Source organism: Somniosus microcephalus, chromosome 2 (assembly GCF_052327205.1).
Source record: "Somniosus microcephalus isolate GS21.2 chromosome 2, FLI_Smic_1.0, whole genome shotgun sequence".
Lineage (NCBI taxonomy): Eukaryota > Metazoa > Chordata > Chondrichthyes > Squaliformes > Somniosidae > Somniosus > Somniosus microcephalus.
Window position 1 is genome coordinate 183,957,690 of NC_140988.1, and position 14,924 is coordinate 183,972,613.

Genomic DNA, 14,924 nt, shown 5'->3' on the forward strand with positions numbered 1-14,924 from the left:
CAATGGACACGAACAACAAAGGTTCACTTGATCACTGGCCAATCTACTGTCTGAACACAGACTGTATTAATATTGAACCTTTACAGTAACTTCCCATATTGGCATGGAAAGCAATTAGTCACTGGCACATTCACTCTGGAGTACAATCCTCAGTAGATTCAGTCCTGTATCAGCAAAGCACCGTGAACGGGGAATGAGATCAAACAGCACAGTTGGCTTTTTATTTTTTCCTTTCCTTTAATAGCTGTCTTTTAAGGCACAGGTGGCAGTAAAGTTTTAAGTTATTATAGCAAACTGATATTTTGAAATGCAGGTGGCATTTTTTTTTGAAACACAAGAAATACAATATTCAGCAGTTTTCAATCAGGGCAAAAATTATCACTACCAGACTGAACAACAGCTGTTGCTAAGCTGTACCACTTCAAGGTATGAAACAGTTTGTGGCCCTACTGGCACTCCAAAGGTGCCACGGCACATCAGTATCAGGACAGTGAGCTATTAAGTAGAATTATTCTCCCTTTCCTTCAATTAAGGCACCTTAATTTCAAGGAAGTGAAACTTGTTAAGAGAAGGAAGGCACATTTTACACAATTTTGGGTTGATAACACAGGGACAACCCAATGTCTCCTAAATGGTGCAATTAAAAAAGAGGAAAAGTAAGAAAGAGAGCAAAAGAACAAGTGAGAGAGAGAGAGAGATTATTGTTAACTTGGAGCACTTGCCAGAATTTTCTACTGGAATCAATTAAATAACTGGGCACTGCCATTTTTTGGGGGGGGGGGGGTGGGGGAGGAAGAGAGAACTGGAGGGCATCGCTGGATGGATGAATTAATATGGACCAAATGTCTTCCTTATTCTTAATTGTCTGGAGTCCATCTTTATTACTCTTTCATAAACTGATGCATTACTGGAACAGTATGTTAACACTTATAATTAGCATTAGGATCTTGGCCAGCTGCCAGGATGAGTGCAGAGGGAATAGGGAGAGGAATAAATGAAAGGCTCTTGCATACCTTGCCGTCTGTTTAATGTTGTGTGGCCTGATGAAGAGTTGCCTGTCCAGCCTCTTCACCAGCAAATGGTGTGTTGCGAGGAAACAGACCATAACCCACTTATAATACACCCAAAGTCTGTCCAAATCAGTGTGTAAATCATTTACGAACTGAATGCCGCACGTGCACGCACACACACTCCAGAACCAAAGTAGATTAAATTCAGTGTCTAGAATCAGTACGCTTCCGGTCCAACGAGGAAGGAGGCATTGCTGGATCTGGGGAATGAGGTGGGTCAAGTAAAAGAAGTGGCAGTTGGGGAACAGTGATCACAGTATCATACGGCTTAGACTAGCTATGGAAAAGGACAGGGAGCAAGCTAGAGTAAAAATACTTAATTGGAGGAAGGCCAATTTCAGTGGGTTGAGAATGGATCTGGCCCGGGTAAATTGGAATCAAATTACCCGGTCAAAACTATAATCAAACAATGAGCTGCATTTAAAGAGATGATTCAGGTAGTCGAGGTACATTCCCACTAGGGGGAAAGGTAGGCCAACCAAAACCAGAGCTCCCTGGATGACGAATGAGATAGAGAGTAAGATGAAGCAGAAAAAGGGGGCGTATGACAGATGTCAGGTTCAGAATACAAATAAGAACCAGGCTGAATATAGAAAGTTCACAGAGGGGAAGTGAAAAAGGAAATAAGAGGGGCAAAGAGAGAGTATGAGAACAGATTGACAGCTAACATAAAAGGTAATCCAAAAGCCTTCTATAGGCATATAAATAGTAAACGGGTAGTAAGAGGAGGGGTGCGGCCAATTAAGGACCAAAATGGAGACCTACGCATGGAGGCAGAGGTAATGGCTGAGGTACTAAATGAGTACTCTGCATCTGTCATTACCAAGGAAGACGATGCTGCCAAAGTCATAGTGAAAGAGGAGGTAATTGAGATACAGGATGGGATAAAAATTGTTGAGGAGGAGGTACTAGAAAGGCTGGCTGTACTTAAAGTAGAGGTCACCAGGACCAGATGGGATGCATCCTAGGGTGCGGAGGGAAGTAAAGGTGGAAATTGCAGAGGTACTGGCCATAATCTTCCAATCCTCCTTGGATACGGGGTAGTGCCAGAGGACTGGAGAATTGCAAATGTTACACCCTTGTTCAAAAAGGGTGCAAGGATAAACCCAGCAACGACAGGCCAGTCAGTTTAACCTCGGTAGTGGGGAAGCTTTTAGAAACTATAATCAGGGACAAAATTAACAGTCACTTGGATAAGTGTGGATTAATTAAGGAAAGCCAGCACGGATTTGTTAAAGGCAAATCATGTTTAACTAACTTGATTTGAGTTTTTTGATGCGGTAACAGAGGGTTGATGAGGCCAATGCGGTTGATGTGGTGTACATGGATTTCCAAAAGGTGTTTGATAAAGTGCCACACAATAGGCCTGCCAGCAAAGTTGAAGCCCATGGAATAAAAGGGACAGTGGCAGCATGGATACGAAATTGGCTAAGCGACTGGAAACAGAGTAGTGGTGAATGGTTGTTTTTTGGACCGGAGGAAGGTACACAGTGGCGTTCCCCGGGGGTCGGTACTAGGAGCACTGCTATTCTTGATATTAAAAATATTTTTTAATGACTTAAGACTTGGGTGTACAGGGCACAATTTCAAAATTTGCACATGACAAAACTTGGAAGTATAGTGAACAGGATAATGATAGACATTGAGGGCAGCACGGTGGCATAGTGGTTAGCACTGTTGCCTCACAGCGCCAGGGACCCGGGTTCGAAGTCCGGCCTCGGGCGACTGTCTGTGTGGAGTTTGCACATTCTCCCTGTGTTTGCGTGGGTTTCCTCCGGGTGCTCCGGTTTCCTCCCACAGTCCAAAGATGTGCAAGTTAGGTTGATTGGCTATGATAAATTGAGGGGTTACGGGGATAGGGTGGGATATGTGTTGGTGCAGGCTCGATGGGCCAAAATGGCCTCTATCTGCACTGTGGGGTTTCTGTGTTTCTAGAAGACATAGACAGGCTGGTGAAATGGGCAGACGCGTGGCAGATTAAATTTAACGCACAAAAGTGCGAAGTGAAACATTTTGGTAGGAATGAGGAGAGACAATATAAACTGAAGGATACAATTCTAAAGGAGATGCATGAACAGAGAGACCTGGGGGTATATGTGCACAAATCATTGAAGGTGGCAGGGCAGGTTGAGAAAGCGGTTAAAAAAGCATATGGGATCCTGGGCTTTATAAATAGAGGCATAGAGTACAAAAGCAAGGAAGTTATGAGGAACCTTTATAAAACATAGGTTCGACCTCAACTGGAGTATTGTGTCCAATTCTGGGCACCACACTTTAGGAAGGATATGAAGGTTTTAGAGAGGGTGCAGAAAAGATTTACAAGGATGGTTTCAGGGTTGAGGGACTTCAGTTACGTGGATAGAGTGGAGAAGCTAGGCTTGTTCTCCTTAGAGCAGAGAAGGTTGAGAGGAGATTTGATAGAAGTGTTCAAAATCATGAGGGGTCTAGACAGAGTATAAAGAGAAACTGTTCCCATTGGCAGAAGGGTCGAGAACCAGAAGACACAGATTTAAGGTGACTGGCAGAAGAACCAAAGGCAACGAGGGAAAACTTTTTTCCGCAGTGAGTGGTTAGGATCTGGAATACACTGCCTGAAAGGGTGATGGAGGCAGATTCAATTGTGGCTTTCAAAATGGAAATTGGATAAGTAGCTGAAGGAAAATAATTTGCAGGGCTACGGAGAAAGGGTGGGGGAGTGGGACTAGCTGAAGTGCTCTTGCAGAGAGCCGGCACAGGTTTGATGGGCCGAATGGCCTCCTTCTGTGCTGTAACCATTTTATAATTCTATGATGCAATGTGTATGCTGAAGTACTCCAAGAAACTACAATGTCTGTTGATTAAAAGGTCATCACAAAGCACTCGAGTACTTCATTACAACCAATTCATGTTATTGTATAGAACACAATTTATTTCCTCCTCCCAAGTACTGATGTCCTTAAAATTTTCTCCTTCAGTCATATTGGTGATGCAACAAATAATTTAAATCATTGACAAGTCAGTTAAATACAATATACTCTTAAATCGAAGTGAGTTAATTCAAATTTCTTTTGTACAAAAAAAGAGGGCTTTAAATTACCAGGAGTAGCCTGTACATTTGCGTAACCAATTTCACATCAATTAAAAATTACCAACCTGTGTTGTCTTTCCAGAGCCAGTCTCACCAACTAGTACGAAGGACTGGTGTTTGATCAGAATTTCAGTGAACCTATCCTTGTAATCCCACACAGGCAATTGAAGTCTCTTCTTCAGGATCTCATAATAGCGTGGAGTGTGGGGCAAGTTGGTAAATGGATTGATAGCCTGTTGGTGAAGTGCCGGAGTTGTAATGAGAGGCATGCAGCCTCCTGTAGTTAAAGCTGGATTGGATAAGTTCCTTGAATCTTTCTCTCGATCCCGATCTCGGTCCCGATCTCGGTCCTTTGAACGATCATAGTCTTTGTCACGGTCTCGGTCTCTATCTTTCCTACTGATAGAAATAAAAGGTTTACATTTTACTCCTAGTTGCCTTAATACAAGTTTACCAAGTACTGATGTTCTTAAAATTTGCTCCTTCAGTCATATTGGTGATAAGACAAATAATGGGTATATCTCAAGAGATTACATTTTCAGTCTATTAGCAAGTTATTACTTGACATCATAACTTTGCAAAGTGCTACATGGATTTGCCAACAAAAAATTGACTATTTAAGTCACTCTTCAATCAAACAGGAAAAAACTACCTGGTTTGCGCATGCCGTCTTAAGTTCCATTCCCAATTAGTCTTCAGAACAACAAACTTAATTCCCAACCTTTGTATGGTCAAAACAGCCATGTTGAGAGGTCAAAGGGAGTTAACATGTCCAATCACTAGAGTACCAAACAAAGCAAAGAATGCTGAACTACATTAGCCTAATCAGTAGAGCACAAGTCAGAGGAAGGCATGCTAAAACTGCAAGGCACTCTGCAACTCAAATACTGTAGAGTTTTGATCAACACACAAGGGGGACATTCAAACTTTGGAAGCAATACATGGAAGTACCATAAATTTGATTCCTTGCATCAGTGATAAGGAATCATAAGAAAACACTGGAGAAACCTGGGTTCTTCAGCCTCAAAAGGAAATGGCTAAGAAGGGACATCAAAAAGGTATAAGATGCTAAGTGATGCAGAAAAGGTAAATCCAGAACACTATTTCAAGTTAAACCATGACATTAGGGGAAAGGTAAACGGTAAATTGATTGACGTCAGGAAGTTGTCAGTGTTTAACACATGGACTGGACTTTGGGAGAGGATAGTACTGGTAAAGCCCTGGAATCAAACAGTTGAAAAAAAACCAAAATGCTGGAAATCCTCAGGTGGTGAGGCAGCACCTGTGGAGAGAGAAACAGTTAACGTTTCAGGTCGAAGACCTTTCGTCAGAAGTGGAAAAGGTTAGAGATATAACAGGTTTTAAGCAAGTACAGAGGCAGCGAAAGGGGGGAGGGGAGGAAAGAACAAAAGGGAAGGTCTGAGGTGGGTGGAAAGCAGGAGAAATTAAATGACAAAAGGTACAGTGGAGATGATAATGTTGACAAAAGGTCATCGACGTGAAACATTAACTGTTTCTCTCGCCGCAGATGCTGTCTGACCTGCTGAATATTACCAGCATTTTCTGTTTTTATTTCAGATTTCCAGCATCCGCAGTATTTTGCTTTTGTAATAAACAGTTGAATATTGTGATGGGGAGGTTTGTCGTGGATGGACAAGACAGAATGAACTAAAAAGGCATTTCTCTTCCATAACCTGCCATATCAATAGGAATTTAAAAAAATTAAAAGGATCTATTTTGCAGGCAAATATTTGGGCAACTTATGACTATATCATAAAGTCACATGATTCAAGTCCCATCATATTGAACACCTCAAAGTGGAGAAACAATCTGCACTCAATTGCTGCCAGCCTTGGCGCACTAGTAATACTGGCCTCTCAAGTCAGTAGTTTATGGATTCAAGTCCTACTGCAGATCACACAATCTAGGTTGACAATTGCAGTAACAGTGCCATAAAAATGGCATTTGCAACAATCCTGCTGAACTCTGGGAAAACAGTTCAGCAAAGAACCATTGGTAACCAAGACAGCACTGCGAGGACAAATGAACTTTCACAGCGAGCACCCAACTCCCAGTGGGCAGAACCAGCTACACTAAGGCTTTTCTAGGCTGAATAGAAGGTTCTGTTGTCTGCGTAGGATGATCTAAAGGAGAACCATCCTTACCTTGTGCTATCTTGTGTCATTATTTAAGGCCAGTAAAAAGCTTTCACAACGAAACCCAAGAGTGATCAAATCCTTATCTGGATTGTCTTACCACTTTTAGTTAGACAAAATAAAATAAGTTTTGCAACTAATGGGCAGATCTGGCTTTTCTCAAGTAATCAAAAAGTTGCTGATAAGTGCTGTACATGTGCCTCTCTAAGATATTGCCATTAAATAAGGGAACCCTTACAACAAGGTGCATACAAACACAGATTGGTTAAAATGCTATCAAAGGAGTTTACTTTGGGAATCAAAAATATAAAAAGATGGCATTTGTGACAAAAGGAGAACAGAGAAACAGAGAGCGAACGATGCATAGAAACCTGACAAAGAGGGAGGTTACAAGAGTTAAGACTGACTTTAAGTTTAAGAACTCTACTGGGCACATATAGGCAAATAATTCACTGCATACTTGTAAAGAGTTAAGTTACTGAAAACAGAAGCAAGGTTAGTTCTACTAAGAGAGAAGTTATCAGAACAAGGAAGAACTACTATGTCGACAGATGGAGATTCATCGCGCCCAAGTCCCGGAGATGAGCACAATCTTCCCAGAGGAACACGAGAGAATCAACAGTAAAATGCCGACTCAGGAGAACAAGGTTTTATAACCTTCTGGAGTTTTTGCGAAAGCTGCAAGCTCCAAGAATAAGCTGAACTAACCAGACTTTTAATATATCCAACAGACTAGCTACGTAGTGCTGTTAACTTGTTAGCTATACATGGAACCTAATCTAAAGTAACCTTCCCCGCTGTCAATCTTGGACATTGAGCATATTTTCAATTTGTACGAAGTAGAGCCCAGCTGATGCTGAGCTGCAGTAACTGTCTTTGTAAACATAAGAAATAGGAGCAGGAGTAGGCCATTTGGCCCCTCGAGCCTGCTCTGCCATTCAATGAGATCATGGTTGATCTTCTACCTCATCTCCACTTTCCTGCACTATCCACATATCCCTTGATTCCCTTAATATCCAAAAATCTATCGATCTCTGTCTTGAATATAGAAACACAGAAGATAGGAGCAGGAGTAGGCCATTTGGCCCCTCGAGCCTGTTCCGCCACTTAATGAGATCATGGCTGATCATCCAAATTCAGTACCCTGTCGCTGCTTTCTCCCCATATCCCTTGATCCCTTTAGCCTTAAGAAATATATCTAACTCCTTCTTGAATATATTTAATGAATTGGCCTCAACTGCCTTCTGTGGTAGAGAATTCCACAGGTTCACCATTCTCTGGGTGAAGAAATTCCTCATCTCAGTCCTAAATGGCTTATCCTTATCCTTAGACTGTGACCCCTGGTTCTGGACTCCCCGCCATCAGGAACAGCCTTCCTGCATCTAGTCTGTCTAGTCCTGTTAGAATTTTATAAGTTTCAATGAGATCCCCTCTCATTCTTCTAAACTCTAGCGAATATAACCCTAATCAACTCAATCTCTCTTCATACGTCATTCCTGCCATCTCAGGTATCAGTCTGGTGAATTTTCGCTGCACTCCCTCCATGGCAAGAACATCCTTCCTCAGATAAGGCGACCAAAACTGCACACAATACTCAAGGTGTGGTCTCACCAAGGCCCTGTACAACTGCAGCAAGACATCCTTGTTCCTGTACTCAAACCCTCTCGCTACGAAGGCCAACATACCATTTGCCTTCTTAACCACCTGCTGCACCTGCATGCTTACCTTCAGCGACTGGTGCACAAGGACACCCAGGTCTCGTTGCACTTCCCCTTTTCCCAATATATTGCCGTTCAGATAATAATCTGCCTTCCTGTTTTTGACACCAAAGTGGATAACCTCGCATTTATCCACGTTATATTGCATCTGCCATGCTTCTGCCCAATCACCCAACCTGTCCAAATCATACTGGAGTTTCTCGGCATCCTCCTCACAGCACACACGCCCACCCAGCTTTGTGTCGTCTGCAAACTTGGAGATATTACATCTAGTTCCCTCGTCCAGATCATTAACGTCTCATCCAAAAGATAGCAACTCAGACAGTGCAGCACTCCCTCAGCATTGCAGTGGAGTGTCAGCCTAGATTTTTGTGCTCAAGTCCCTGGAATGGGACTTGAACCCACAACCTTCTGACTCAAGGCGAGTGATACCCACTGAGTCACAGCTGACACTAGGTAATTTCTCTTTCAGTACCCTTGCCATTTACTTAAACTTCATCTGTAGGTACTGCAGAAGTTAAATATTAGTTTAAAAATGGCTACAAGTTGCACCATAACTTACTATACATGGCAAGTCTTGGGAGGTAGACTGTCAATAAACTCTGGTCAATCTGTAACTCCATTTAACTCTTATGGTACAGAAGGATTTCAACATATCACAAGGGCCAAATCATAAGACTGCACTACATAGACATTAAATAGCATTCATTTTTTAAGTTCAAATAGCATGAGATTTTCCAGTAACCCATTCTCAGTTTTTTTCCCCTCAGAAAATCTCAGTGTCAAATTTGTATCAAACATTTCAGCTGCCAGCAATGAACTATAAATTCAGAATACTTAACTCTTTGGGATAACTTCTGCTACATATGTGGAACTGGCTACTTCAGCACTTATTCAAAGTATACCTTAAACTGCCAGCTTATTTTTCAATGTAGCCACAGCATGTAACAGCACAAATTCAAGATCAGTTTAGGCAGAAAAGTGAATTCCTGTGCCCACTCCTTCTTTCAAAGCACCGAGATGAGGTGGGGGAGGGATACACATTATATAGCTGCATATGGAGAGATCACATGATCAGTTGCAGTGATCCAGATGGTATTAATATGAGAGGGTAAAGGGAGGCCGTCAGGGGCTTGCATCAGGAATGGAAGGCAGAACTGAGTGTGAAGGTAATGGGAGCTGCTATAATCTAATCAGCTGCTGGGGTTCAGACTAAAAGTTCGACACTCTCCTCAGTTTTTCCACAATTGATCCGAAAGCAATCAGAAAACAGATCCAATCATACGAACATAAGAAACAAGAGCAGGAGTAAGCCATACAGCCCCTCAAGCCTGCGCCGCCATTCAATAAGATCGTGGCTGATCAGCGGCCTCAACTCCACTTTCCCGCCCAATCTCCATATCCCTTGATTCCCCTAGAGTCCAAAAATCTATCTCAGCCTTGCATATACTCAAAAGACTCAGCATCCACAGCCCTCTGGGGCAGAGGGAAACAACCTCTCAGCATCTACCCTGTCAATCCCCTTCAGAATCTTGTATGTTTCAACGAGATCATTTCTCATTCTTCTAAACTCCAGAGAGTATAGGCCCATGCTACACAATCTATCATAGGGCAGCCCTCTCATCCCAGTAAGAAGCAACAGAGCCATTTCCCCCAAGTCACAACAGCACCAAAGTTCATCATCTGCACCATGTTACTGAGGGAAAAGATATACAGGTACCTGTATTCAGAGAGACTGGGATGTTTGATTTTTCACATTTTAATAAATGAAAATATCCACGCTGGGACAGTTGTAGGGGCACTACAATTATCTTCTGCTCCTGGCGAGTAGCAGGAAAGTGGGGGACGAGGGGAGGGGCACGGTAAAATCAACTTTTAGCCAGGGATTCAACTCTACTGTTCAACGACTTCTCCTAGAAAGTGCATGCATATGGATGTCAGTTAAATACATAACTTAATTTAGCTCTGATGCCATCATTGTTACCACTGTCAGGATATCCAAAGGAGTAAAGGACTGGAGAGAGTTGCCAAGTAGATAGGCTCAATTTTTGGAGACTTGGAAGTTCATGAGCTCTGTGCATTGGGCGTCAGAGGTCAGGATGAAGGAAGGTCAAGAGACAGTTTGCAGCAAAAAGTGAAGCTTGGGATTGCCCTTGCCCTCCGGGATGATTCTGGATTAGATGGTGTTTTTGGTCAGAGGGACAGGCAAAAACTACTGAAGATGATCAAGCTAGATCAGAAGGTAACTACACCAGTCGTGAGCCACGTGCATGTGACACTACAGCCCTCAGATTTGAAGTCACAAAGGTGGCTGTTGTACAAGAAGCAGCAGCCAACGGTGGCAAACTGTCCAGGCTCTGGTGGGACACCAATGGTGGGGACTAGCTGATTGAACAGGTCAATAGCAAATTAAAGGAGATGAAAATAGTCTGATTAGTGATGACCACCTTACATGTGGAGAAACCTCATGCGAGGTTAAGAGGGTGGCCATGTATGTGGTGAGATTTTTTCTGCAAGATGAAGTTGAGCCAGAACAGGAGGATGGAGAACTTGAGAGGCAAACAGGGCAAGTATAGTCGCCAGTTGTCAAGAATAAGGAATCCGTAAGTGCAGAAGCTGAGTGAACACAGAAGGGGCAAGATTTTCTTCAGGAAGTCATTAAGAGGCTTGGGAAGATAGAAGATGAGGACCCTGAAGGAGAAAGAGGTGCTTAGGAATAATCGCTAAAGGAGTAAAGGGACAGCACTAGACAGCAGGTGTACCTAAGCAGAGTCATTATGATAATATAAGCACGTTAGTAAATCGGGTTAAACATACTGGGATACAAATTACTTTAAGAAATTTAAAAAGATACTAGTTTGGGGTGTAGCTTTTTATCGGAAAGAGACCGTAATTATAATAGAAACACCTATCTAGTCTGGTGTAGATAGTTATAAATAGGGATACAACACAAAGCGAAGAAAACTAACTGAGTGTTTGCACTAGGTCAGGAGGACGGATTAGCTCAATAACTTTAGTTAAAGAATGAAAGTGTTTATAGCAACAGATGAAGTTGTTATAGCTAACTGTGATAGATTTGGAAATCTATGCAACAAGAGTGAAACTTGATCCTGGATCCTTACATGCAACAACTGGTGAAAGCAAGAGTTCTAGCATTAAAAAAAACATAAGACGTAGGAGCAGGAGGTGGTCATTTGGCCCCTCGAGCCTGCTCCGGCATTCAATAAAATCATGGCTGATCTGATCTTGGCCTCAACTCCACTTCCATGCCCGCTCCCCATAACCCTGGACTCCCTTATCGTTCAGAAACCTGTCTATCTCCACCATAAATATATTCAATTACCATTTTCTGTTATTTCAGATTTCCAGCATCTGCAGTATTTTGCTATTCTATCATCTCCTGGTTGTTACTTAATACATCAGAGACACTTTAGCAACACTGACTGCAATATGCCATGAAGTAAGGGGAGTCTTATGGTGAAATAATAAAGTACCATTACAACTAACAGAACTATCAGAGGGGATAAGCTCAGAAGAAAATTGGATGATTAGAATTATGATACACCAAGTACAGAACAAATACATACCACTAGGAGAGAAAGGACAACAGTGGGAAAAGCCTCGTCAGTGACAATGGAAGTGATGTGGGGAATAAAAACAAAATAAAATTGTTCCTGAAGTACAACACTGTGGGTCGCAAGATGGACAGAGATGAATGTAAAATCAAATTTGAAGCAATTGGTCAGGAGAGCTAAAATAGAAAGTGAGGTTATGAACGCAGGAAACATGAAAAGAAATGTTAAGTATTTCTACAAATATATTTGCAGCAAGTAGAGGGAAAAGTAAATAGTGGAACCACTGAAAGATCTTAAAGGTGGCAAGATATCAAGTGACCAAGGGATAGCAAATATACATGAAAAAATTCTTCTTCAATGTTGAAGAGAAGGGCAGACCCCTGCCCACCAGGAACAGAAACTGGATTTCTTGGTGGTGGGGGAGGGAGGGGGAGGCAGAGGAAGTACTCAATGAAAAGAAGTCTCGGATACTGAACAGCCACTGACAGGAAAACAAGGCACCAGATAGACTCCAAAAAAGACCTTCTACATCAGACATGCCCTTGCCACATTTTATTAGGGCCGTATTAGAAATGGAAGTAGTAGCCAAGAATTGGAAAGTAAATAAGACGTCAAACTTTAAAAAAGGAGCACAGGGACAATTCAGAAAACTACATATCTGAGCTTAATATCTGTGCTAAGTAATACACAAGAAGGCATCCTGAAAGAGATAATGAAGCACCTGGAAAGGAAAGATAGAATCAGCATGGATTTATGGGAGGAAGGTCTTGCCTCACAAATGTACTGTTCTTCAAGGAAATGATGGCTCTGGTTGACGATGGAAAGTCTGTAGATGTTGTATATTGTAGACTTCAGCAGCCTCATGGAAGCCCCAATGAACTACATCCAGGCAATGTTCCCTCTAATTTTTATTTGTACTGGGCAGGCAACAAACTCCTTTGAGCGTGACATTTTTGTGTCTATGGGCAGTTAACAACAACAGAAAATTCAGATCTCTCATTATTTTTGTTCAAAGATTCCAAAAAGTGTTTGCGCAAAGAAGAGTTAATGACTTGATATCTTCACTTCAACTCTTTCTCCTGACTCCCCTCTTCACATCAAGCAATCCCAGGGCAGGTTCTAATATCTTGAGGCCTTGGAGAGGGTGCAGAAGAGATTTACTAGAATGGTACCAGGGATGAGGGACTTCAGTTATCTGGAAAGATTAAAGAAGCTGGGGTTGATCGTCTTAGAACAGAGAAGGTTAAGAGGAGATTTAACAGACATGTTCAAAATTTTGAGTGGTTTTGAGAAGAGTAAATAAGGAGAAACTGTTTCCACTGGCAGGAGGGTCAGTAACCAGAGGACACAGATTTAAGGTGATTGGCAAAAGAACCAGAGGCAAGGTGAGAATTTTTTTTTTTTTTTTTTTATACGCAGTGAGTTGGTATGATTTGGATGCAATGCCTGAAAGGGCAGCAGAAGCAGATTCAATAGTAACATTCAATGGGGAATTGGATAAATATTTGAAAAGGAAAAATTTGCAGGGTTATGGCAAAAGAGCAAGGGAGTGGGACTAATTGGATTGCTCTACCAAAGAGCCAGCACAGGCATGATGGGCCAAATGGCCTCCTTTTGTGCTGCATTATTCTCTCTAATGAGATCTCTCATCAAGCCCAAACAAGGCCAGGTTGAGGGCAGGTTCAGGTATGGCAGAGTTTCCAGGCCCAGGATACTGGGCAGAGAGTGTTGGGAAACTTTAAGAATTGCATTAAGGCAAATTATTACATTTTAATTTTCTTACTGTTTTTAATTATTATTTGAGTAATTTTTTTTTTTTGGCAGACTCTACAACCCATGTTGGCACCTCACTCAATGTAATGTATTTGCCATTGCCTTGATCACTTTGAGGCACCACATGGAATCTGACTTTTCCTTCGGTGAGACATTTCATGGCATTAATAATAGACGTTTGAGTTTCGGCTTGGGGCTTATCTGCAGTTTGACTTTCCAGCCAAGTTCTTTGTGTCTCCTCACTGAAATGTATTTGGACATCTCGTTCACTCATGTTGTAATAATGTATTTATATATGTGAATTGATCTGCTTTTGGCTAGTCATTACCCAACGCGATAATAACTAATAAGGCATCTGTTTGTTGTGCTAGGGCTGGATGGAGCCCAGACTGCCTTTGCATGCTTGATGCTTCCTTCTCTCCCTTTTTTTTTTGGGGGGGGGGGGGGGGGGGGGGGGGAAAAGAGATGGGTTTCTTTGCTTTGACCCCTTTGCTGTTTTGCAGATCCCCCGCCCCAGTGAGAACCTTACCCATGGGGAGAGCTCCTGAACGGCAGGGAACAGAACTGTTCATGTTCGTGGCTAAACCCAGTATTGTCAACCGCATCTCGCCTCATAAATCAAGAGACAAACTCTTAAAAATCATAAGATTTGGTAAGAAATCACAAGTTGCTATTTTCCCCTGACCCCTCGCTGACCTTTGATCCCGGGCAGGAATCTCATTTCACGACCTTTGCTCCCAGACAGAAAGCGCATTCGGCAGTCAATAACTGATTACTGACATAACATAAGAATTAGGAGCAGGAGTAGGAAGTGCAGGAACAGAGGCCTGGGGGTATATGTGCACAAATCATTGAAGGTGACAGGACAGGTTGAGAAAGCAGTTAAAAAGGCATACAGGATCCTGGGCTTTATAAATAGAGGCAGAGAGTACAAAAACAAGGAAGTTATGACAAACCTTTATAAAACACTGGTTCGGTCTCAACTGGAGTATTGTATCCAATTCTGGGCACCACACTTTAGGAAGGATGGGAAGGCCTTAGAGGGTGCAGAAAATATTTACAAGAATGGTTCCAGGGATGAGGGACTTCAGTAATGTGGATAGACTGGAGAAGCTGGGGTTGTTCTCCTTAGAGCAGAGAAGGTTGAGAGCAGAGGTGTTCAAAATTATGAGGGGTTTAGACAGAGAGAAACTGTTCTCATTGGCGGTAGGGTCGAGAACCAGAGGACACAGATTTAAGGTGATTGGCAGAAGAACCAAAGGTGACATGAGGAAAAACTTTTTTACGCAACGAGTGGTTATGATCTGGAATGTACTGCCCGAGAGGGTGGTGGAGGCAGACTCAATCGTAGCTTTCAAAAGGGAATTGGATAAGTAACTGAAGGAAAAAAATTTGCAGGGCTACAGGGAAAGGGCGGGGGAGTGGTGCAAAGAGCCGGCACGGGCTCACCAAGCCGAATTACCTCCTTCTGTGCTGTAGCCATTCTATGATTCTATACGGTTCTTCGAACCTGCTCCGCCATTCCAGAAGATCATGACTGATCTTCAACCTCAATTCCACTTTCC

At 42.4% G+C, this 14,924-nt stretch overlaps 1 protein-coding gene across 5 annotated transcripts in view; it reads right to left on the bottom strand.

The window, feature by feature from the left end:
• Positions 1 to 14,924, bottom strand: part of dhx15 (DEAH (Asp-Glu-Ala-His) box helicase 15) — a 208,196-nt gene that overhangs the window by 150,859 nt on the left and 42,413 nt on the right. For 3 of the 5 annotated variants that reach the window (XM_085967832.1, XM_085967794.1, XM_085967811.1), the window contains exon 2: positions 4,203 to 4,536. In XM_085967832.1, the coding sequence (XP_085823958.1) occupies positions 4,203 to 4,536 (334 nt within the window). The remainder of the gene's footprint in view (positions 1 to 4,202; positions 4,537 to 14,924) is intronic. The other 2 variants (XM_085967801.1, XM_085967822.1) reach the window with 1 other exon arrangement.